General features: G+C 52.6%; 1 protein-coding gene across 1 annotated transcript in view; it reads left to right on the top strand.

Moving 5' to 3' along the window:
* Positions 1-1,078: 1,078 nt before the first annotated feature.
* The window catches only part of SPAG17 (sperm associated antigen 17), a gene marked incomplete at its 5' end in the record, with an annotated part of 180,206 nt that continues 157,805 nt past the window's right edge, over positions 1,079-23,479 (top strand). The window contains 8 exons of the mRNA XM_089665542.1: positions 1,079-1,210; positions 10,143-10,320; positions 12,192-12,368; positions 15,187-15,368; positions 18,145-18,306; positions 18,561-18,657; positions 21,067-21,188; positions 22,163-22,300. Of these exons, the coding sequence (XP_089521668.1) occupies positions 1,079-1,210; positions 10,143-10,320; positions 12,192-12,368; positions 15,187-15,368; positions 18,145-18,306; positions 18,561-18,657; positions 21,067-21,188; positions 22,163-22,300 (1,188 nt within the window). The remainder of the gene's footprint in view (positions 1,211-10,142; positions 10,321-12,191; positions 12,369-15,186; positions 15,369-18,144; positions 18,307-18,560; positions 18,658-21,066; positions 21,189-22,162; positions 22,301-23,479) is intronic.

The raw sequence follows: 23,479 nt of genomic DNA on the forward strand, positions 1-23,479 counted from the left end.
CTGTTACATGGTGTCAGGGCTTAACGTACCATGGTGTCAGGACTTACCTGTTACATGGTGTCAGGGCTTATCTGTAACATGGTGTCAGGACTTACCTGTAACGTGGTGTCAGGACTTATCTGTAACACATGGTATCAGGACAACATGGTGTCAGGACTTACCCAGAATATGGTGTCAGGACAAAATGGTGTCAGGACTTATCTGTAACATGGTGTCAGGACAATATGGTGTCAGGACTTACCCACAAAATGGTGTCAGGACTTACCCAAGTGGATGATGTCAATGGCCCCACCTCCAGATTACCGTGTTCAGCCCTGGGGACTGACCACCCACATCCAAGCACTGGCACATGGGGGCGATCACATGCTCCTGCTTACCCAGAAGGCTTCCATGGACTGAGGAGGCAGCCGAGGAGCACAGATGGGAATGTACACCCTGCAGGGGGTGGGCTATCCAGATGTATTGTCTGGTTCCCCTGCATGGGCTGGTAACAGTATCTCTCTGCCATCACCAGAGATTTCTTTCCTATGATCATCACCTCCATCTAGTGGCCATAATGCAGTATTCTCCTGATTCAGATATTTTAGGACAATACCGCATTATGACCACTAGATGGAGCTGACGATCATAGGAAATGTGAATTACGTTGGTGCCTCATCATGACCACTAGATGGAGCTGACGGTCATAGGAAATGTGAATTACGTTGATGCCTCATCATGACCACTAGATGGAGCTGACGATCATAGGAAATGTGAATTACGTTGATGCCTCATCATGACCACTAGATGGAGCTGACGGTCATAGGAAATGTGAATTATGTTGATGCCTCATCATGACCACTAGATGGAGCTGAAGGTCATAGGAAATGTGAATTATGTTGATGCCTCATCATGACCACTAGATGGCGTTGTCAGTCACAGGAAATAAACCTATCAGGCGAATTGCGGGGATTAGTACCCTGACCCTGAATGACGCTGAAATGGTGGCCCCTCCCACATCAGCACCCTTAGTATGGAGTCCGGTGGTCTTCTTTTAGTATCTGGTACGTAATGACGTCATTGTATCTGTACCCCGCAGGTCACAGAAGCAGCAAAGTCCCTCCTGGACAGCGGAGAGAACTTACCTCTTCCCCTCATCGCCAAACTGCTGAAGTTCCAGTTCCTGAACATCAAACAGAGAGACCAGCAGAGGAGGGAAGCGGAGCAGAAGGTGAGCGCTGACCACCGCCAAATACATACAGGGGAGAGGTTTTACCTGTCCATCCAGTTCTGATGTCACACTGCTCTGCTACACAGCATGGCCCTGTCTGGCAGGAGGACTGTTCTCTACTGTAATATTTACAGGTCTTCTCCCTCCCCAAGCCTGTGATTGGTCAGTGAAGAATACCAATGAGCTCATCTTTGTCACTCTGCTCTATCCTCCTCTCAGCATGCTCTTTGTAAACCCTGCTTGTCCTTGCCTGAGCCTGTGATTGGACAGTGAAAGGATAAGCAGTGTACTGAGGAGTTCATCTCTATCACTATCTTTCTCTGCTCTTCCTCCTATCAGCATGCTGCTTATTCCGCCCACTGAGCCTGTGCCATCCCGGACGAGCCCCCAACCTGGGATTGGTCAGTGAAGAATACCAATGAGCTCATCTCTGTCACTCTGCTCTATCCTCCTCTCAGCATGCTCTTTGTAAACCCTGCTTGTCCTTGCCTGAGCCTGTGATTGGACAGTGAAAGGATAAGCAGTGTACTGAGGAGTTCATCTCTATCACTATCTTTCTCTGCTCTTCCTCCTATCAGCATGCTGCTTATTCCGCCCACTGAGCCTGTGCCATCCCGGACGAGCCCCCAACCTGGGATTGGTCAGTGAAGAATACCAATGAGCTCATCTCTGTCACTCTGCTCTATCCTCCTCTCAGCATGCTCTTTGTGAGCCCTGAAACACAGGTGATTGGGGGCTTTTGCTGCCTTTTTACCCCCCAGTCTGTGCTCTGCTGTACAGGGACCGCAGGAGGTTGATACCAGGTCAAGTTCAGGTACTGCTTGCATTAAAATAGAAAACATTGAATGATGATATAGTGACCCCAGAGCTGAATTCATTTGTGTTCTCTATTCCTGTCTGGAGTTCAGCTCCAATAGTCCGCTCCGGGGTTGTCACCTGACTGAAGTATTGCTGTTCCCCCATAGAGTCCCATGTAGGAGCGCGGCCCCCACACACCTTCCCCAGCTGGCTGAGCGGGAAAACCATCCAATTCCCCCATCCACACACCTTTCCCTCCTAGCACAAATCCCCCCCCCCATAGCACCAACCCCCAAAATCCCCCCAAATCACTACTCCTAGAAAACCTCCCCTAGAAAAGTCCCTACGCCCTTTGTAGGAGGAGCCTGGAGATCAGACCGTACATTGTAACTTTGTAGGAGGAGCCCAGAGATCAGACTGTACATTGTAACTTTGTAGGAGGACCCCAGAGATCAGACTGTACATTGTAACATTGTAGAAGGAGCCCGGAGATCAGACTGTACATTGTAACATTGTAGAAGGAGCCCGGAGATCAGACTGTACATTGTAACTTTGTAGGAGGAGCCCGGAGATCAGACTGCACATTGTAACATTGTAGGAGGAGCCCGGAGATCAGACTGTACATTGTAACTTTGTAGAGGGAGCCTGGAAATCAGACTGTACATTGTAACTTTGTAGGAGGAGCCCAGAGATCAGACTGTACATTGTAACTTTGTAGGAGGACCCCAGAGATCAGACTGTACATTGTAACATTGTAGAAGGAGCCCGGAGATCAGACTGTACATTGTAACATTGTAGAAGGAGCCCAGAGATCAGACTGTACATTGTAACTTTGTAGGAGGAGCCCAGAGATCAGACTGTACATTGTAACTTTGTAGGAGGAGCCCGGAGATCAGACTGTACATTGTAACTTTGTAGGAGGAGCCCGGAGATCAGACTGTACATTGTAACTTTGTAGGAGGAGCCCAGAGATCAGACTGTACATTGTAACTTTGTAGGAGGAGCCCGGAGATCAGACTGTACATTGTAACTTTGTAGGAGGAGCCCGGAGATCAGACTGTACATTGTAACTTTGTAGGAGGAGCCCAGAGATCAGACTGTACATTGTAACTTTGTAGGAGGAGCCCGGAGATCAGACTGTACATTGTAACTTTGTAGGAGGAGCCCGGAGATCAGACTGTACATTGTAACTTGTAGGAGGAGCCCGGAGATCAGACTGTACATTGTAACTTTGTAGGAGGAGCCCAGAGATCAGACTGTACATTGTAACTTTGTAGGAGGAGCCCGGAGATCAGACTGTACATTGTAACTTTGTAGGAGGAGCCCGGAGATCAGACTGTACATTGTAACTTTGTAGAGGAAGCCCGGAGATCAGACTGCACATTGTAACTTTGTAGGAGGAGCCCGGAGATCAGACTGTACATTGTAACTTTGTAGGAGGAGCCCAGAGATCAGACTGTACATTGTAACTTTGTAGGAGGAGCCCAGAGATCAGACTGTACATTGTAACTTTGTAGGAGGAGCCCGGAGATCAGACTGTACATTGTAACTTTGTAGGAGGAGCCCGGAGATCAGACTGTACATTGTAACTTTGTAGGAGGACCCCAGAGATCAGACTGTACATTGTAACATTGTAGAAGGAGCCCAGAGATCAGACTGTACATTGTAACTTTGTAGAGGGAGCCCTGAGATCAGACTGTACATTGTAACTTTGTAGGAGGAGCCCAGAGATCAGACTGTACATTGTAACTTTGTAGGAGGAGCCCAGAGATCAGACTGTACATTGTAACTTTGTAGGAGGAGCCCGGAGATCAGACTGTACATTATAACTTTGTAGGAGGAGCCCGGAGATCAGACTGTACATTGTAACTTTGTAGTAAATCACAGGGTGAGAGGCTGCAGCAGGGGGCTGATCTGTGTCAGACATTTGTGCACACATCCTCTATGATGAAGAGTCAGGCCGGATTCGTTGTGTTGTCCATACTGAGGAATCATCCCAAATACTAGAATATTTCCAGCCTGCAGAGAGACCAGGAATCTTAGGGGCCCCTGAGTATCTATACCTGCAGCAGCCAATCAGATTTGATCTTTTCACAACCCAATGCCGATTAGATTACAGCTGATTGGTCGATGTGAACGCCCGTCTTGTTCCGTGTGGTTGGCAGTAGCAGCAGAGGGCCTGTTCACTGTCGGGTCGGTAGCTGCCCGCCGTCAGACGTTCGGTAGCTGCTCGCTGTCAGACGTTCGCTAGCTGCCCGCTGTCAGATGTTCGGTAGCTGCTCGCTGCCAGACGTTCGGTAGCTGCTCGCTGCCAGACGTTCGGTAGCTGCTCGCTGTCAGATGTTCGGTAGCTGCTCGCTGTCAAACGTTCGGTAGCTGCTCGCTGTCAAACGTTCGGTAGCTGCTCGCTGTCAGACGTTCGGTAGCTGCTCGCTGTCAAACGTTCGGTAGCTGCTCACTGTCAGATGTTTGGTAGCTGCTCGCTGTCGGGTCGGGAGCTGCTCACTGTCAGACGTTCGGTAGCTGCTCGCTGTCAGGTCGGGAGCTGCTCACTGTCAGACGTTCGGTAGCTGCTCACTGTCAGACGTTCGGTAACTGCTCACTGTCAGACGTTCGGTAGCTTCTCGCTGTCAGAGGTTCGGTAGCTGCTCACTGTCAGACATTCGGTAGCTGCTCACTGTCGGGTCGGGAGCTGCTCGCTGTCGGACGTTCGGTACCTGCTCACTGTCGGGTCGGGAGCTGCTCGCTGTCAGACGTTCGGTAGCTGCTCACTGTCAGACGTTTGGTAGCTGCTCACTGTCAGACATTCGGTAGCTGCTCGCTGTCAGACGTTCGGTAGCTTCTCGCTGTCAGACGTTCGGTAGCCTCTCGCTGTCAGACGTTCGGTAGCTGCTCACTGTCAGACATTCGGTAGCTGCTCACTGTCGGGTCGGGAGCTGCTCGCTGTTGGACGTTCGGTACCTGCTCACTGTCGGGTCGGGAGCTGCTCGCTGTCAGACGTTCGGTAGCTGCTCACTGTCGGGTCGGGAGCTGCTCGCTGTCGGACGTTCGGTACCTGCTCACTGTCGGGTCGGGAGCTGCTCGCTGTCAGACGTTCGGTAGCTGCTCACTGTCAGACGTTTGGTAGCTGCTCGCTGTCAGACATTCGGTAGCTGCTCGCTGTCAGACGTTCGGTAGCTGCTCGCTGTCAGACGTTCGGTAGCCTCTCGCTGTCAGACGTTCGGTAGCCGCTCGCTGTCAGACGTTCGGTAGCCGCTCGCTGTCAGACGTTCGGTAGCCGCTCGCTGTCAGACGTTCGGTAGCCGCTCGCTGTCAGACGTTCGGTAGCTGCTCGCTGTCAGACGTTTGGTAGCTGCTCGCTGTCAGACGTTCGGTAGCTGCTCGCTGTCAGACGTTCGGTAGCTGCTCGCTGTCAGACGTTCGGTAGCCGCTCGCTGTCAGACGTTCGGTAGCTGCTCGCTGTCAGACGTTTGGTAGCTGCTCGCTGTCAGACGTTTGGTAGCTGCTCGCTGTCAGACGTTCGGTAGCTGCTCGCTGTCAGACGTTCGGTAGCTGCTCGCTGTCAGACGTTCGGTAGCTGCTCGCTGTCAGACGTTTGGTAGCTGCTCACTGTCAGACGTTCGGTAGCTGCTCACTGTCGGGTCGGGAGCTGCTCGCTGTCAGACGTTCGGTAGCTTCTCGCTGTCAGACGTTCGGTAGCTTCTCGCTGTCAGACGTTCGGTAGCTTCTCACTGTCAGACGTTCGGTAGCTGCTCGCTGTCAGACGTTCGGTAGCTGCTCGCTGTCAGACGTTCGGTAGCTGCTCGCTGTCAGACGTTCGGTAGCTGCTCACTGTCGGGTCGGGAGCTGCTCACTGTCAGACGTTCGGTAGCTGCTCACTGTCAGGTCGGGAGCTGCTCGCTGTCAGACGTTCGGTAGCTGCTCACTGTCGGGTCGGGAGCTGCTCACTGTCAGATGTTCGGTAGCTGCTGACTGTCGGGTCGGTAGCTGCTCGCTGTCAGACGTTCGGTAGCTGCTCGCTGTCAGACGTTCGGTAGCTGCTCACTGTCAGACGTTCGGTAGCTGCTCACTGTCAGACGTTCGGTAGCTGCTCACTGTCGGGTCGGGAGCTGCTCGCTGTCAGACGTTCGGTAGCTTCTCGCTGTCAGACGTTCGGTAGCTGCTCGCTGTCAGACGTTCGGTAGCTGCTCGCTGTCAGACGTTCGGTAGCTGCTCGCTGTCAGACGTTCGGTAGCTGCTCACTGTCGGGTCGGGAGCTGCTCGCTGTCAGACGTTCGGTAGCTGCTCACTGTCGGGTCGGGAGCTGCTCGCTGTCAGACGTTCGGTAGCTGCTCACTGTCAGATGTTCGGTAGCTGCTCACTGTCAGACGTTCGGTAGCTGCTCGCTGTCAGACGGTCGGTAGCTGCTCACTGTCGGGTCGGGAGCTGCTCGCTGTCAGACGTTCGGTAGCTGCTCACTGTCAGACGGTCGGTAGCTGCTCACTGTCAGATGTTCGGTAGCTGCTCACTGTCAGACGTTCGGTAGCTGCTCGCTGTCAGACGGTCGGTAGCTGCTCACTGTCAGATGTTCGGTAGCTGCTCACTGTCAGACGTTCGGTAGCTGCTCGCTGTCAGATGTTCGGTAGCTGCTCACTGTCAGATGTTCGGTAGCTGCTCGCTGTCAGGTTGGGATTTGTCGGAGGTCTGAGGATAAACACAGCCGTGTGATCTGGATAATATTACATGTATGGAGGAATTAGAGGAGACGTAACACAGACGGGAGACGTCGCCCACAATTCATCTACAAGAAACACGTCTGACGTCTGTGATAGAACTGCTCAGCCTCTGACTGGTGGGTCCTTATCCAGTGGCTTGGGAGTCACATGTGGCTCCCATTGACCTTGACTTATTGGTTGAGTGAACCACATTGTTCCTGAAGTGGCCACACACGGGTCATCGACCAACTACTAAATGTCTTTTCAATTAAACTGATCGTTTATTATGAAGGGTTTTGTATCCTTTTTGATCCCATCACATACCTGAAGATGGCAAGGGGGGCCCCTCTCACTGCTCCAGTCCAAGGGCCCCTGGGTAGCTGGACATAGCTTGGGGATGAATGAGTGACATGGGTGCTGGTGGGTGTCATTGTCAGTGCTGTCATGACATGGCTGGAGGTGACTGAAGTTGCTGTTCACCAATGAGGGGAGAAAAGGGAACAAGCCAGGGAGAGACTGTACCAATATGGCAGGCGGGGTCAGCAACATCCGGGAGAGACTGTACCAATATGGCAGGCGGGGACAGGCGGGGTCAGCAACATCCCGGAGAGACTGTACCAATATGGCAGGCGGGGTCAGCAACATCCCGGAGAGACTGTACCAATATGGCAGGCGGGGACAGGTGGGGTCAGCAACATCCAGGAGAGACTGTACCAATATGTCAGGCGGGGACAGGCGAGGTCAGCAACATCCGGGAGAGACTGTACCAATATGGCAGGCAGGGACAGGGGAGGTCAGCAACATCCAGGAGAGACTGTACCAATATGTCAGGCAGGGACAGGCGAGGTCAGCAACATCCGGGAGAAACTGTACCAATATGGCAGGCAGGGACAGGCAGGGTCAGCAACAGCCGGGAGAGACTGTACCAATATGGCAGGCGGGGACAGGCAGGGTCAGCAACATCCGGGAGAGACTGTACCAATATGGCAGGCGGGGACAGGCGAGGTCAGCAACATCCGGGAGAGACTGTACCAATATGTCAGGCGGGGACAGGCGGGGTCAGCAACATCCAGGAGAGACTGTACCAATATGTCAGGCAGGGACAGGCAGGGTCAGCAACATCCGGGAGAGACTGTACCAATATGTCAGGCAGGGACAGGCGGGGTCAGCAACATCCGGGACAGACTGTACCAATATGTCAGGCAGGGACAGGCGGGGTCAGCAACATCCGGGAGAGACTGTACCAATATGTCAGGCAGGGACAGGCGGGGTCAGCAACATCCCGGAGAGACTGTACCAATATGGCAGGCGGGGACAGGTGGGGTCAGCAACATCCAGGAGAGACTGTACCAATATGTCAGGCGGGGACAGGCGAGGTCAGCAACATCCGGGAGAGACTGTACCAATATGGCAGGCAGGGACAGGGGAGGTCAGCAACATCCAGGAGAGACTGTACCAATATGTCAGGCAGGGACAGGCGAGGTCAGCAACATCCGGGAGAGACTGTACCAATATGGCAGTCAGGGACAGGCAGGGTCAGCAACAGCCGGGAGAGACTGTACCAATATGGCAGGCGGGGACAGGCAGGGTCAGCAACATCCGGGAGAGACTGTACCAATATGGCAGGCGGGGACAGGCGAGGTCAGCAACATCCGGGAGAGACTGTACCAATATGGCAGGCGGGGACAGGCGGGGTCAGCAACATCCGAGAGAGACTGTACCAATATGTCAGGCAGGGACAGGTGAGGTCAGCAACATCCGGGAGAAACTGTACCAATATGGCAGGCAGGGACAGGCGGGGTCAGCAACATCCGGGACAGACTGTACCAATATGTCAGGCAGGGACAGGCGGGGTCAGCAACATCCGGGAGAGACTGTACCAATATGGCAGGCGGGGACAGGCGGGGTCAGCAACATCCCGGAGAGACTGTACCAATATGGCAGGCGGGGACAGGCGGGGTCAGCAACATCCCGGAGAGACTGTACCAATATGGCAGGCAGGGACAGGCGGGGTCAGCAACATCCCGGAGAGACTGTACCAATATGGCAGGCGGGGACAGGTGGGGTCAGCAACATCCAGGAGAGACTGTACCAATATGTCAGGCAGGGACAGGCGGGGTCAGCAACATCCGGGAGAGACTGTACCAATATGTCAGGCGGGGACAGGCGGGGTCAGCAACATCCGGGAGAGACTGTACCAATATGGCAGGCGGGGACAGGCAGGGTCAGCAACATCCGGGAGAGACTGTACCAATATGGAAAGCAGGGACAGGTTGGGTCAACAACAGCCGGGGAAGGCGGCACCCATATGGAAAGCAGGGACAGGTTGGGTCAGCAACAGCGGGGAGAAATGATATGGAAGGCAGTGAAAGGCTGGATTAGAAACAGCTGGAGGAGACAATACCAATATGGAAAGCAGGGACAGTCCAGGTCAGCAACAGCCAGGGGAGACTGTAATAATATGGAAGGCTGGGACCAGCTGGGTCAGCAACAGCTAGGGGAGACAATACTGATATGGAAGTCAGGGACAGGCCAGATCAGCAACAGTCGAGTGAGTGCCAATACAACAGTCGAGTGTACCAATATGGCAGGCAGGGACATGCTGGGTCAGCAACAGGTGGGCGAGACTACCAATATGGAAGGCAGGGATGGAAGGTAGGGAAGGCAGGGAAAGGCTGGATTAGAAACAGCTGGAGAAGACAGTACCAATATGGAAGGCAGGTCAGCAACAGCCAGGTAAGTCTGTACCAATATGGAAGGCAGGGACAGGCCAGGTCAGCAACAGCCAGGTGAGTCTGTACCGATGTGGGTGTCAGGGACAGGCCGGGTCAGCAACAGCCAGGTGAGTCTGTACCAATATGGAAGGCAGGGACAGGCCAGGTCAGCAACAGCCAGGTGAGTCTGTACCGATGTGGGTGTCAGGGACAGGCCGGGTCAGCAACAGCCAGGTGAGTCTGTACCGATGTGGGTGTCAGGGACAGGCCGGGTCAGCAACAGCCAGGTGAGTCTGTACCGATGTGGGTGTCAGGGACAGGCCGGGTCAGCAACAGCCAGGTGAGTCTGTACCAATGTGGGTGTCAGGGACAGCCTCATACACATTGTTGTCTAATAGACGTCTCTGTTGAAACAGGCATGTGGGAGGCAGCAAATCCCCTCTGGGCCAGTCCCGGCAGCTGGGCCCATGTGCAAGGGGTGGAAGCAGTGGTCTCTCTGCAAAGGGCAGGCACATCCCTTGCTGAGTCAGCAAAGCTGGCGCCCCCTACTGATCGGAGAGGAGGGCTGTAGCTCTGACCCATTAGGGAGGATCTCTGTAGGGAGACTCCCCCACACAGAGGAAGGAAGCAGCGGTCTCTCTGCACCTGGAATGCGTTTAGCGGATTTAAGTTGAAAGTTCTACCAGTTTTGCCGCTCATAACAGAATTTACGTTTCAATATTTCAGTCTGCGGAGGACAAACCGAAGCAAAAGGCAGCCAAGGGGGCCAAGGCCAAGCCATCCAGTGCCAAGGGTTCAGCCAAAGGAAAAGGCAAAGGAAAAGTCTCCGAGACTCCGCCCCCTGTGAAGAAAGAGACCGCCCTGAAAAGGCGGGGAGAGGAAGATGACGCCAACGCTTATATAGGTAATAAATGCGTTGGCATGTCTGAAAAACAGGGGGCGCTCAGGGTCCATGGGGGGGAAAAGGGGGGCGCTCTGGGTCCATGGGGGGGAAAAAGGGGGCGCTCAGGGTCCATGGGGGGGAAAAAGGGGGCGCTCAGGGTCCATGGGGGGGAAAAAGGGTCCCTCGGGTGTAGTTTTCCACCTCCTGCCCTGACGGAATACAGACAGACATCGGTTGTCACCAGTCGGCACAGCTGCCTGACGAAGGTTCCTATTCTGTGTTCTCAGTGAGCCCAGAAAATCGACTTTGCTCCACGCCAAAGCTGAGGGACACGCCCACTGCCACAACCCACAATGTAGACCAATCAGCATCCTCTGTGTGTCTCAGATTTCAGGAACTCTGCGAGAACATGGAGGAACAATGTTCCCAGCTCCTCCCCTTCTTCCACTTTTTCCTGGCTGTTCTACTAACAGGAGCACATGGCCTCATTTACATGGGTGGCCGGGGGGCAGTAAAATAGGTGCTTAGGCCCCATTGTTACCACCACCTGACTGCAAAGTGGACAAGTTAACATGGCCAGCAGCCATGTCAGGATCCCTCTCTTACCCCCCTGCTTCCCTTTCTCTCTCACCCCCCTATCCCCCTCTCTTTCACCCCCCTATCCCCTTCTCTCTCACCCTCCTCTGTCTCTCTCCCCTCTCACCCCCTACCCTCCCTCTCTCTCCCCTCTCACCCCTCCACCCTCCTTTCTCATCCCCCCTCTGTCTCACCCCCACACCCACCTTCTCTCTCTCACCTCCCCTCTCTCTCACCCATCCTCTCTCTCGCCCCCCCTCTCTCTCTCTCACCTCTCTTTCTCCTCTCCCCTCTCTATCTCACCCACGCTCTCTCACCTCCCCTCTCTCTCTCACCCCCCCACCTCTCCTCTGTCTCAACCCCCCTCTCTCACCTCTCCTCTCTGTCTCACCCCCCGCACTCCCCCTCTCTTTCACCTTTCTCTCACCCACACCCACGTCTCTCTCTCCCTCTCTCACCCCCAACACCCCCTCTCTCCCCCCTCCCCCCCTTCTTTGCCTTACCCCCCCCTCTCTCTCACCCCCCTCTCATTCCCCTCTCTCATTCACCTCCCCTCTCTCTCTTTCATCCTTCTCTCACCCCCCCGCACCCCCTCTCTCTCTCACCCTCCCTCTCTTCCCCCAGAGATGAGGTGAAGCCTAAAGAGGAAGGGGTGGAGTTTACAGATGAAGGGGTGGGTCTTAAACAGGAAGGGGGTGGGAACAAATGTAGATGGTGGGGGCGCCCGATGTTAGTCTTGCCCAGGGCAGCACAATACTAGAATACACGGCTGGTCGGCACTCACTGCCTGGTTATGTTTCTACAACAGGTCACTTTCTGCAGGCAGCACCCCCACCAAATGCAGCTCATTCCAGGGAACAGCAACTGCAAGATCCGCTCTTTCAATAGAGAATCCCTCCCAACTGAGAAAAAGGAATTGCATTTAGTGTGGCCCAGTGTCACCTTCTGAATGCCTGGCAGCCAATGCTCTACTGTCCACTGAAGAGTGATCCACCGTGAATCCCTTTTTTTAGGGGTGGTGGAGAGTGCCGCTCATGTGAATGAGTCTCAAAGAACACCTGTCAGGAGACAAATACGGGGGGGGGGGGGGGGCCTCTGAAAATACCATCTGCCTGGCTGCCCTGCCTGGTCATAGACCTGGAACAAGTAAACAGAATATGGGGGACAAGTCAGTCCTCTTCTCTGTGGTCTGGTCCTATCTATGGACTTGGTCAGGGTCAGCGACACCAAACCCCAGCCATAACCGATCCCCGATTCTGGGCGGAGCTTTGGCTCTCAGAGGTTGATGTATGTCTCCCACGTTGTCATTTCCACAGATGATGAACCAGATGATGGAGCCCAGCACTACATCATCGTTCTCGGAGTCTACCAGCCACAGATCCTCACCCTGCTGGCCGATCTGGGCGTCCACGTGTCCAGCGTCATCAGGATATCGTCTCAGAACTACAGCAGCCTGCCAGCGGATCCGGCGCAGGGGGAGGCGGAGCCAGAAGGTAGATCATAATTATTAAGTCTTGCGGGGGTGTGGGGGGGTCGGCAGCATCTCAACTTCTTTCCATCCATGTAATATGTATGTGTGGCGGCAAAGCGGGTCGGCTTTAACGGCCACACGCCACACACGTGTCTGTGAGTGGCACAGGTTTCACTAACTGCACACCTGCAGTACAAAGACCGACAGCTCCCAGTTTGTACTGATAATCAGGAACCGTCTGGGGCCACTGGGGCCCCCAATCATGTGAATCACCGTGGTCACATGATTGGGCAGACGGGGTTAAGCATGTCAGTGAAACCACAAACAGTGTTGTCTGAATTCACTTCTCCTGGACTACAAAACGCTTCCTCCTCCTCATCTCCTTGCACCACGTGAGAGGTGTTCTGTAGTCCACAGAGGAAAACTGGGCAGGACTGACAGCACTGCTTGGGACTTCAGTGCAGAACAACATGTTTAACCACTTGAGCTCCACAAAGGTTTTACCCCATCATTTTTTGCCATTCAGCACTACGCTACTTTAAGTGGCAATTGTGCAGTCATACAACATTGTGCCAAATGAAATTTATATATATATATAAATTTTACATTTTTGTATATTTTTTCCTTTTGGTATTTGATCACCACTGGGGCTTTTATTATATATATATATATATATATATATATATATTATACCTTCTGTTGTAAAACATATCCAATTAAAAAAAAAATAAATGTATATTGATTGGTTTTGCTCAAAAAGATATAGAATCTACAGTCTATGGGAGATATATACAGTTGTGTTGAAAATACTAGCCGTCAGACATCACTAACCGGATCAATCACTGTTTTTGGTGGAAATGATATTTCTACATGGCAGATATTTTCCTAGCAGGTGTAGTAGAGTCATAGAAATCCAACAGACCCGACAGTCATGACATGCATGCTGCTGATTCTGTGTCATTGAATCACTCATTGAAAGGGGCGTGTTCACAATAATAGCCGTGTGGAGTTCTATTAGTGACGTCATTCATTCTTTGATAAACAGGTGGCAATTATTGCCCTTATTTAAGGAAGGAAGGCAGCAAATGTTGGACATGCTGGTTACAGTGCATTTCTCTCTGAAATTCTGAGGAAAATGGGTCGTTCCAGACATTGTTCAGAAGAACAGCGTACCTTGATTAAAAAGTTGATTGGAGGGGAAAACATATAAAGAAGTGCAGAAAATGATCGGCTGCTCAGCTAAAATGATGGCAAATGCTTTAAAATGGCAACCAAAACCTGAAAGACGCGGAAGAAAGCGAAAAACTACCATTGGAATGGATAGAAGAATAGCCAACATGGGGCGGACTCAGCCAACAATCAGCTCCAGGAAGATGAAAGAAGGTGTGACGTTCCCTGTGAGGACTCAGCCAACAATCAGCTCCAGGAAGATGAAAGAAGGTGTGACGTTCCCTGTGAGGACTCAGCCAACAATCAGCTCCAGGAAGATGAAAGGTGTGACGTTCCCTGTGAGGACTGTTACAATTAGAAGATGCCGATGTGAAGCCAAGCTATCTGCAAGAAGTCCCCGCAAAGTCCCACTGTTGGGAAAAAGACGTGTGCTGAAGAGGTTACAATCTGCCAAAGAGCACATTGACCGGCCTAAAGAGAAATGGTGCAACATTTTGTGGACTGATGGAAGTAAGATTGTTCTTTTTGGGTCTAGTGGGCGGAGACAGTTTGTCAGACGACCCCCAAACACTGAATTCAAGCCACAGTACACTGTGAAGACTGTGAAGCATGGTGGTGCAAGCATCATGATATGGGGATGTTTCTCATACTACGGTGTTGGGCCTATTTATCGCATACCAGGGATCATGGATCAGTTTGAATACATCAGAATACTTGAAGAGGTCATGCTGCCTTATGCTGAAGAGGAAATGCCCTTGAAATGGGTGTTCCAACAAGACAACAACCCCAAACACACCAGTAAACGTGCAACATCTTGGTTCCAGACCAACAAGATGGACGTTATGGAGTGGCCAGCCCAATCCCCGGATCTTCATCCAATAGAAAACTTGTGGGGTGACATCAAAAATGGCGTTTCTGAGGCCAAACCAAGAAATAGAGAAGAACTGTGGAATGTGGTCCAATCATCCTGGGCTGGAATACCTGATCACAGGGGCCAGAAGTTGGGGGACTCCATGCAACACAGATATCCAGCAGTTCTCAGAAACAGTGCGACTACAACCAAATATTCATGAAGTCATTCAAAGGAAAGCAAAATCTTCAAACATTTCTCAGTTTATATAGTGAATGTTGGAGTTTGTAAAGAAGAATACAAACACTGAGATTTTTTTGAACCGTCTAATATTCACTTTTCTTCCATTTTTTTAGAGGAACAACACAAATTGGATGTATTTTTCTTCATGTTGTGATTTGGAATAGAATGTGTCGTGTTCCCAATGCATTTGTGTGGATGGAAAGAAAAGGATTAGAAGGATTTGCAGCTTTACTCACTTTTATCATCACACAGATATTATTATGAACACAACTGTATATATATATATACATTTTCATTATTTCATATGCATTTGCTAATATTTTTATGTAGGCCAAGCTGTCCAGTAAAAGTGACAGTGATGGCGGTTGGGGCAATTGGGACAAATGTGGTGAACAATAGAAATAAAACAGATAATCCATACACTGCTTACTTCCATAATATGTATTATTTTTATACACTTCTTACAATACAAAAGTTTTCTTTATTGCAATTTTGAATGTACTTCTGGAATCATCATTATTGTTTGTCAGTCGGTCCCTTCTTCTACTTCTTCTGTGTAAAACCTTTATTACTCCAGCTGTAGAGGCCGAGATACAGAGGAGAACGGCTGTCAGCAAATCCCTGGAAGTGTTCTGGAAGTACCTGGAACCGATCCTGGAGAGTGGGAAGAGCGGATCGCCGTTATCTCAGATCGCACGACTGCAACACTTGGTGAAAGAGAACGTCCAACCCACAGACTGGACTGATACTGAGCAGCAGGTGAGTGGAGTCTGTACTGACACCATACTGACACCGCCATGTCTTCTACCCCCTTCCCTTTCTTCCACCTCCCTCCCCTCCCTTACTCCTCCCTCCCCTCCCTTACTCCTCCCTCCCCTCCCTTCCTCCTCCCTCCCCTCCCTTCCTCCTCTCTTCTCTTTCCTTCTCCTTCCTGTACTTTCCCACCCCTTGCCTTCCCTCCCTTCCTTCCCTTCCTTCCTTCCTTCCTCCCTTCCCCCCCCCCCCTTCCCTCCCTCCTTTTCTTCCCTTCCTTCCTTCCATCCCTCCCTTCCTTTCTCCCTCCCTTCCTCCCTCCTTTGCTTCCCTCCCTTCCCTTCCCTTCCTTCCTTCCTCCCTCCCTTCCTTCCTTCCTTCCTCCCTCCCTCCCTCCCCTTCCTTCCCTCCCCTTCCGTCCCTCTCTCCCTCCCCTTCCGTCCCTCTCTCCCTCCCCTTCCTTCCCTGTCTCCCTCCCCTTCCTTACCTCCCTTCTCTTTCCCTTCCCTTCTCTTCCCTTTCCATTCTTCCTTCCTTCCCTCTCTCCCTTCCTTCCCTCCCTCCCTTCTTTCCCTTCCTTCCCTCCCTTCTTTCCCTTCCCTTCCCTCCCCTCCCTCCCCTCCCTTACCTTCCCTCCCTCCCCTCTCTTCCCTTCCCTTCCCTCCCTCCCCTCTCTTCCCTTCCCTCCCCTCCCTTCCTTTCCCTCCCCTTTCCTTGCCTCCCTTCCTTTCCCTCCCCTTTCCTTGCCTCCCTTCCCCGCCTTCCCTTGCCTCCCCTTCCCTTCTTCCCCTTCCCTTCCCTTCCTCCCCTTCCCTTCCCTTCTTCCCCTTCCCTTCCCTTCCTCCCCTTCCCTTCCCTTGCCTCCCCTCCCTTCCTTTCCCTTCCCTCCCCTCCCCTTCCCTTCCCTCCCCTTCCCTTCCCTCCCCTTGCCTCCCCTTCCCTTCCCTCCCCTTGCCTCCCCTTCCCTTCCCTCCCCTCCCTTTGCCTCCCCTCCCCTTCCCTTCCCTCCCCTTCCCTTGCCTCCCCTTCCCTCCCCTCCCCTTCCTTCGTTTCTCTTCTCTTCCCTTTCTATTCTTCCTCCCTTTCCCCTCCTTTCCCCTTTCTATTCCACCCTCTTACCTCCTTCCCATTCTTCTCTCTCTCTACCCCTTTCTTTCCCTCCCTCTCATACCCCCTCCCTTTCTCCCTCTCTCCCTTCTCTTCTCCCCCCCCCCTTCTCTTCTCCCCCCCCCTTCTCTTCTCCCCCCCCTTCTCTTCTCCCCCCCTTCTCTTCTCCCCCCCCCTTCTCTTCTCCCTTCCCCTTCTCTTCTCCCCCCCTTCTCTCTCTCCTTCCCACCCTCCATCTCTCCCTCCCTCTCTCCTTCTCTCCCTCCCTTCCCCCCCCCCTCTTTCTCTTCCCCCTCCTCCCCCCTCTCTCTATCCCTCCCCCCTCCCACCCCCTCTCTCTCCCCCCCCCTCCCTCTCTCTCCCTCCCCTCCCTCTCTCTCTCTCTCCCTCCCCTCCCTCTCTCTCTCCCCCCCCTCCCTCTCTCTCCCTCCCCTCCCTCTCTCTCCCTCCCCTCCCTCTCTCTCCCTCTCTCTTTCCCTCTCTCCTCTCTCCCTCCCCCTTCCTACCTCTCTCTCTCTCCCCCTCTCGGCCATTCTTTCATTCCCCCACTCTTCTCTAACCCCTTTTCACCCCTGCCTTCCCTTTCTTCTTCCCCCCTTCCCGCTCTTTCCTTCCTCCCTCTCCCCTTTCTATTCTTCCTCTCTCTCTTCCCTCCCTTCACACTCTCTCCCTCTTTCATTTCATCCCTCTCTCTTTTTCTTCCCCCTTCCCTCCTCTCTCCCTCCTTCCAGTTCCTCTCCCTTCCCTCTCTTCTGTCCTTTCCATTTCTCTTTAGCTATTGACTCTGCAGACAGTTGGCGACTTCTGCGCACTGTGCGCTTCAGCATGCGCTGACCCCGCCCTGTCATGTGACGTGGCCTACCACTTGGTGGCTGAGTGGCTGTTGTTCCCAGTTGCTTCCACTTTGTTATAATCCCACTAACAGTTGAGCGTGGAATATTTAGTAGCCAGGAAATGTCACGGATGGACTTATTGCCCAGGTGGCCACCTATCACCTGGGGCCGGTGCTATACTATTTTGTGGACTAGGCAAGACCACGCTACTTGTGTGCCCCACCCCCAAATAAATAAATACATTTAAAAACAGTAAAAAACACAAAACTTCTAAGTTTCTTTTAATTTGCAAAAATTAGTGCCATAAGATGCCACCAGCAGCAACAATCGGTGTCACGGATGGACTGTATCTGTGGCTGGCAGTGGCCGGGTGACAGTTGCAGTGAGTGGAGGATGATGGATCCACACTCTGATAGATCCCAGGCTGGGATTCCCCAGGCAATGGGGGGGGAGGTAAAACGCTGTGACAGCAGGCAGCCCATCCCACACAGTGACAGATCGAACACAACACACTGACACAGATCAGCAGCCACTAGAAGAGCAGGCTGTGGGATGGTGATGATGTCATCACTCACATTGCACATGTCATGGATGGCCGGCCGGGTCACACTCACACAGACACGAGACATCAGAGTCAGACATTACCCTCCTCCGCTGATGAATGGGAAGAGAAGGGCTGGAACTCCACAGTGATCAGCAGCCGCCAGCCAGCTTGCAGTAAGGGACTGTGTCTGAGAGGAACACTGGAAGAAGCGGAAGCTCAGCTGCTACACTGGCCCCAGACAATTGTCTTTACGACCACCTTTAGTGTCCTATTTCTTATCTCCTTTATACTCTTGTAGCTGAAATACTCAGCGGAGGCGTTTGAGAGCGTCGCCTGTCTGATGTACGATTGCCTGGACTGGAGGCGACAATACCAGCACTACCTGGATAATATGCGGATCATCCGAATCCCGGCCGCGGGGAAGGACAGGGCTGCCGAGACACCGCCCTCAGTGGCAGAGGTGAGTCGCATGGCGTCATCACTGTGGGAGTGTCCTTTACCATGTGTCACTGCTCCGCCCAAAACCTGGAGGATCCCTCTGTTACCAATGAGCAGTGACACCATTGATTCTCCTCCTGTCGTCATGTAAGGAGGTGTACATCTTACAGATTTCTGATGTATAGGCTGACAAATGGGGTCGGATTTAGAGGAAATCTTCCTGATATGACGAATCTTTCAGTAGGAATTCGATCTTTTCTCCCTTTGCTCTGTTAGGCTCCGGCTGCAGCGGTTCCGTCCAGTCCGATGGGGAGAAGGAAAGGACAAGTGGAGGAGGGTCACGCTGCATCCTCATCGCCAACCCCGACTCAGGGTGAGAACGGCGGGCACATCCTGGGGGGGAGGGGGATCCTGAGTGCTCTATAGGCAGAGCTGTGTAAATCTCAGGACTGGATGGACACCAACACAAACCTTTTGGCAGAGAGGACCGCTCCCATATCTGAGTATGTAGATGTCTGCCTGGAGTTCAGATTCAGCCCGGGTTCAGGCTTACCGCATGTGATTCGCACAGGAACCGCATTGCATTCCTGCGCAAATCGCATGCGAATTCTGTGCAGTGCGGGTTGAGCTCAAATCGCACCGCATCCACACCAGAAAGGTCCGCACTAGAATCGGATTGCACGGGTATTCACGCAATCATGCCACAGAGATGGACGCGGTTCAGCCATTTTGGCTCCAACCTCCATCTTGACAAAGGATCATCCATCTTGAACAAACATATCTCCCCTCATTCTCCCCCTCTGAGAGTCACAGTGACATTTGGTCGGTGTGTGTTGGAAGTGTCACGGCAGGCCAGGGCACAGCAGAAAGCTCCGAGCTATAAACCATCTTTGAGCTGGGTGCCGGACGGGCTGGGAAGCTGAGCAGTCTGGCACCTCGTAAAAAGATAACCCAAGCCTTCCCCTGAGTTCAAAGACATTCCAGAGGGGTAAGAGACTAGATAACACTTTTAAAATCCATTTTTCCCCTATGTCTCATATCTTGGAATATGAGAGACTTACATAAAAACCAGGCCTATCTTCAGATGGCCCACGATTAGACAAATCGTTTGATAGGTCACAGTCCCAGACTGGAATACCTGGGAAAGCAGAAAATTACATCTCTTGAACCATGCAAGTATGTATTTCATATGTAACCGTTCCTCAGATGCGTCTGCATATTAATCTACCCGTGAGTGGGATGGTACTTGTGCCTAAGAAGAGTAATGAGCCAAAATATGAGCTAAGAGAGACTTCGGTTCTAGTTTGGGTCTCCACCCAGACAATCCCTCCCCAAATGAGGCATTGGTCCTTGGCTTCAGAGACACCCCCTGCTGGGGGACTACGAAATAGGCTGTCAGGCCTAAGAGTAGGAGTTGAAGAATTCTCCCGTTTAACATCAGAACCAACCTGGTAGACAGCCCTATTGCTCTGAAACTTGATCTGCTTAACCCAAGGCTGATTGGCAAGTACTTTAACCCTTTAACCTCCTTTCTGTTACCTCTTTGCTGTGCTGTTGTCTCTGTATATTTATATATATATTGGTTACATCTTTTTCTGTAAATATTTTTATTGCACCTGTTTGACCTTTTAGTAATAAATCTTTCTTTCTGAAAGTGTTGAACTGTTTCTATAGCTCGTTAACGCAACTTACGAATTCCGGCCTCTAAAAGAGCGCTACTGTGTTTGTTTAACCCTCTGTATAACCTGTCTGCGGTGACCGTGTTATACAGATGATTATCCAATCATTATAGTGTTACAGCTGATATTGCCGAGTTTCCTTTCTCTGTACAAAAAGGAGGTGGTGGCAGTGTGAAGGGTTAATTGCCTAATTAACCTGACCCAGTATCAAATGCATTCAGGCTGCCGGTACATCGATCTGTGGTCCATTAGCTGGAAAATCATTGTGCAGCTGGGCGTGGCATTGTTACGCACGTGACATCACGGCTTCAGATTGGTTAGTCCTTCGGTCACGAGTTTGGTGAGAAGGTCAGGGGCCTATGCGATCCGATTCTGCACATCGCACCGCGTTTTGCGGACCGATTTCGGGGTGTTGTTATCTTAACATACACACCCGCAGTGGTCCGCGTGAACGGGGTGATGCGGTGCGGAGTACGCACAGAAAATGCGGCGAATTCCGCACCGCATCGTGTGGACCTGGGCTTAAAGTAGATGTAAACCCTTTGGCCTCAGGCGACACACATAAGTTGTACCTGTTTATCTGTCGCCGTTTCTCCTCTACAGCTATTCAAAGTGCAGAATTTATACAGCCCCTCTGAGCTTTCAGAAAGCAGGGGGGCAGGGAGCTGAAGTTACAATCGGTGAGCAGAGCTGAGAGCTGATTGGAAGGAAAGAGACTCACTCTCCTTCACACGGCACACAGGAGCAGAGCTGAGGCTGTCCATCACAGGCTGTGTGCTGGAGCTCCCATCCCTGTCACCATTTTATCTCTCGGTGTCAGGAAAGCTTGTCAGAAGTGACTGGTGCTGATAGCAGAGGAAGGAGGCAGCAGACAGAAATGACACTCAGTGCTCCGGACTGAAACAAGGACACACTATAGAGGGATGTGCTTTGTCCATATTTCATGTCTGAGGTTCACAACCACTTTCTCCACATTTCTGAATCCGAATTTCTGGCTGACGATTCTTTATAAAACTTTTAACTGAATTAAAAAGTCCAAAAATCAGACTAATAAACTGGTTGTGTTGTATGATGACGTCATTGCGTCTCTTCTACCCGTGTAGTGGAGGTGGAGAGCCCCATACTGACTGCAGACGTGGAAATGAGATTCTATAATGACCTTCTGAGTGACGCCCCCGAGGAACTCCTGACTGTCCCCATCATAATGTACAGCATGCTGGAGCAGGTGAGATACTACCTACCGTCCACTAGGGGTCCCCACCCACCGTGGGGGGGTTTGCACCCTTCTTAGTGTGCTACGGCTTCTCCTGTTATGTCTTCTGTCATATAAAATATGAGGGAACCCCTCACAATGGACACAGCGGGGGTACAGACCCGGGAACTCAGCACAGGGATGGTGGGAACCCCTCATAATGGGCACAGGGATGGTGGGAACCCCTCATAATGGGCACAGGGATGGTGGGAACCCCTCATAATGGGCACAGGGATGGTGGGATCCTCTCATAATGGGCACAAGGATGGTGGGAACCCCTCATAATGGGCACAGTGGGTGTACAGACTCAGGAACTCAGCACAGGGATGGTGGGAACCCCTCATAATGGGCACAGCGGGTGTACAGACCCGGGAACTCAGCACAGGGATGGTGGGAACCCCTCATAATGGGCACAGCGGGTGTACAGACCCGGGAACTCAGCACAGGGATGGTGGGAACCCCTCATAATGGGCACAGTGGGTGTACAGACTCAGGAACTCAGCACAGGGATGGTGGGAACCCCTCATAATGGGCACAGCGGGTGTACAGACCCGGGAACTCAGCACAGGGATGGTGGGAACCCCTCATAATGGGCACAGCGGGTGTACAGACCCGGGAACTCAGCACAGGGATGGTGGGAACCCCTCATAATGGGCACAGCGGGTGTACAGACCCGGGAACTCAGCACAGGGATGGTGGGAACCCCTCATAATGGGCATGGGCTGCTTCTATCTAGCTGTCCTTATACAGGGAATAGGTTGATATTGGGACAGTAGCTGTTTGTGGGGCCCGAAGTTGGTTCCTTTGGTGCCCCTGTCCACCACCAGCCATAGTAGACATGATTGTATTATGGGGGCGGGGACTGTACAGGTAGGTAGGAGGGGTAGGTGCGGTTGATGCTTTGTTTCGGTACTCTGTGTCATGTGAGCTCCATCTTCTCATCTCAGGTTGTTGCAGCAGAGAAAGCTGTGGTATCGCCGAGTGAGATGACACCAGACCCTCGAGCAGACAGCCTGGACCCCACCATCGCTGGTCACCTGGTCTCCGTCCTCCAATCTCTGTCCCTCTCAGAAAAGGAGAAGAAGGTAAAATCCTTTAAATCCGACCTCCCCTCCAGTCTTGCACAGGTGTACCGGCTCCTCCCCTCCGGTCTTGCACAGGTGTACTGGCTCCTCCCCTTCAGTCTTGCACAGGTGTATCGGCTCCTCCCCTCCAGTCTTGCACAGGTGTACTGGCTCCTCCCCTTCAGTCTTGCACAGGTGTACCGGCTCCTCCCCTCCAGTCTTGTACAGGTGTACCGGCTCCTCCCCTTCAGTCTTGCACAGGTGTACCAGCTCCTCCCCTCCAGTCTTGCACAGGTGTACTGGCTCCTCCCCTCCAATCTTGCACAGGTGTACCTGCTCCTCCCCTTCAGTCTTGCATAGGTGTACCAGCTCCTCCCCTTCAGTCTTATACAGGTGTACCGGCTCCTCCCCTTCAGTCTTGCACAGGTGTACCTGCTCCTCCCCTCCAGTCTTGCACAGGTGTACCGGCTCCTCCCCTCCAGGCTTGTACAGGTGTACCGGCTCCTCCCCTCCAGTCTTGCACAGGTGTACCGGATCCTCCCCTTCAGTCTTGCACAGGTGTACCTGCTCCTCCCCTTCAGTCTTGCACAGGTGTACCTGCTCCTCCCCTTCAGTCTTGCACAGGTGTACCTGCTCCTCCCCTTCAGTCTTGCATAGGTGTACTGGCTCCTCCCCTTCAGTCTTGCACAGGTGTACCTGCTCCTCCCCTTCAGTCTTGCACAGGTGTACCTGCTCCTCCCCTTCAGTCTTGCACAGGTGTACCTGCTCCTCCCCTTCAGTCTTGCACAGGTGTACCTGCTCCTCCCCTTCAGTCTTGCACAGGTGTACCGGCTCCTCCCCTCCAGTCTTGCACAGGTGTACCGGCTCCTCCCCTCCAGTCTTTTACAGGTGTACCAGCTCCTCCCCCTGCAGCCTTGCACAGGTGTATCAGCTCCTCCCCTTCAGTCTTGCACAGGTGTACCTGCTCCTCCCCTCCAGTCTTGCACAGGTGTATTGGCTCCTCCCCTCCAGTCTTGCACAGGTGTATTGGCTCCTCCCCTCCAGTCTTGCACAGGTGTATTGGCTCCTCCCCTCCAGTCTTGCACAGGTGTACCTGCTCCTCCCCTTTAGTCTTGCACAGGTGTACCAGCTCCTCCCCTTCAGTCTTGTACAGGTGTGCCAGTCAGGTAGAGCTCCGCCTCATTTTGTAGCTGGGGGACG

This window comes from Staurois parvus, unplaced genomic scaffold (genome assembly GCF_062004578.1).
Source record: "Staurois parvus isolate SC_StPar_1 unplaced genomic scaffold, SC_StPar_1.0 ptg002233l, whole genome shotgun sequence".
In the NCBI taxonomy this organism is placed as follows: domain Eukaryota; kingdom Metazoa; phylum Chordata; class Amphibia; order Anura; family Ranidae; genus Staurois; species Staurois parvus.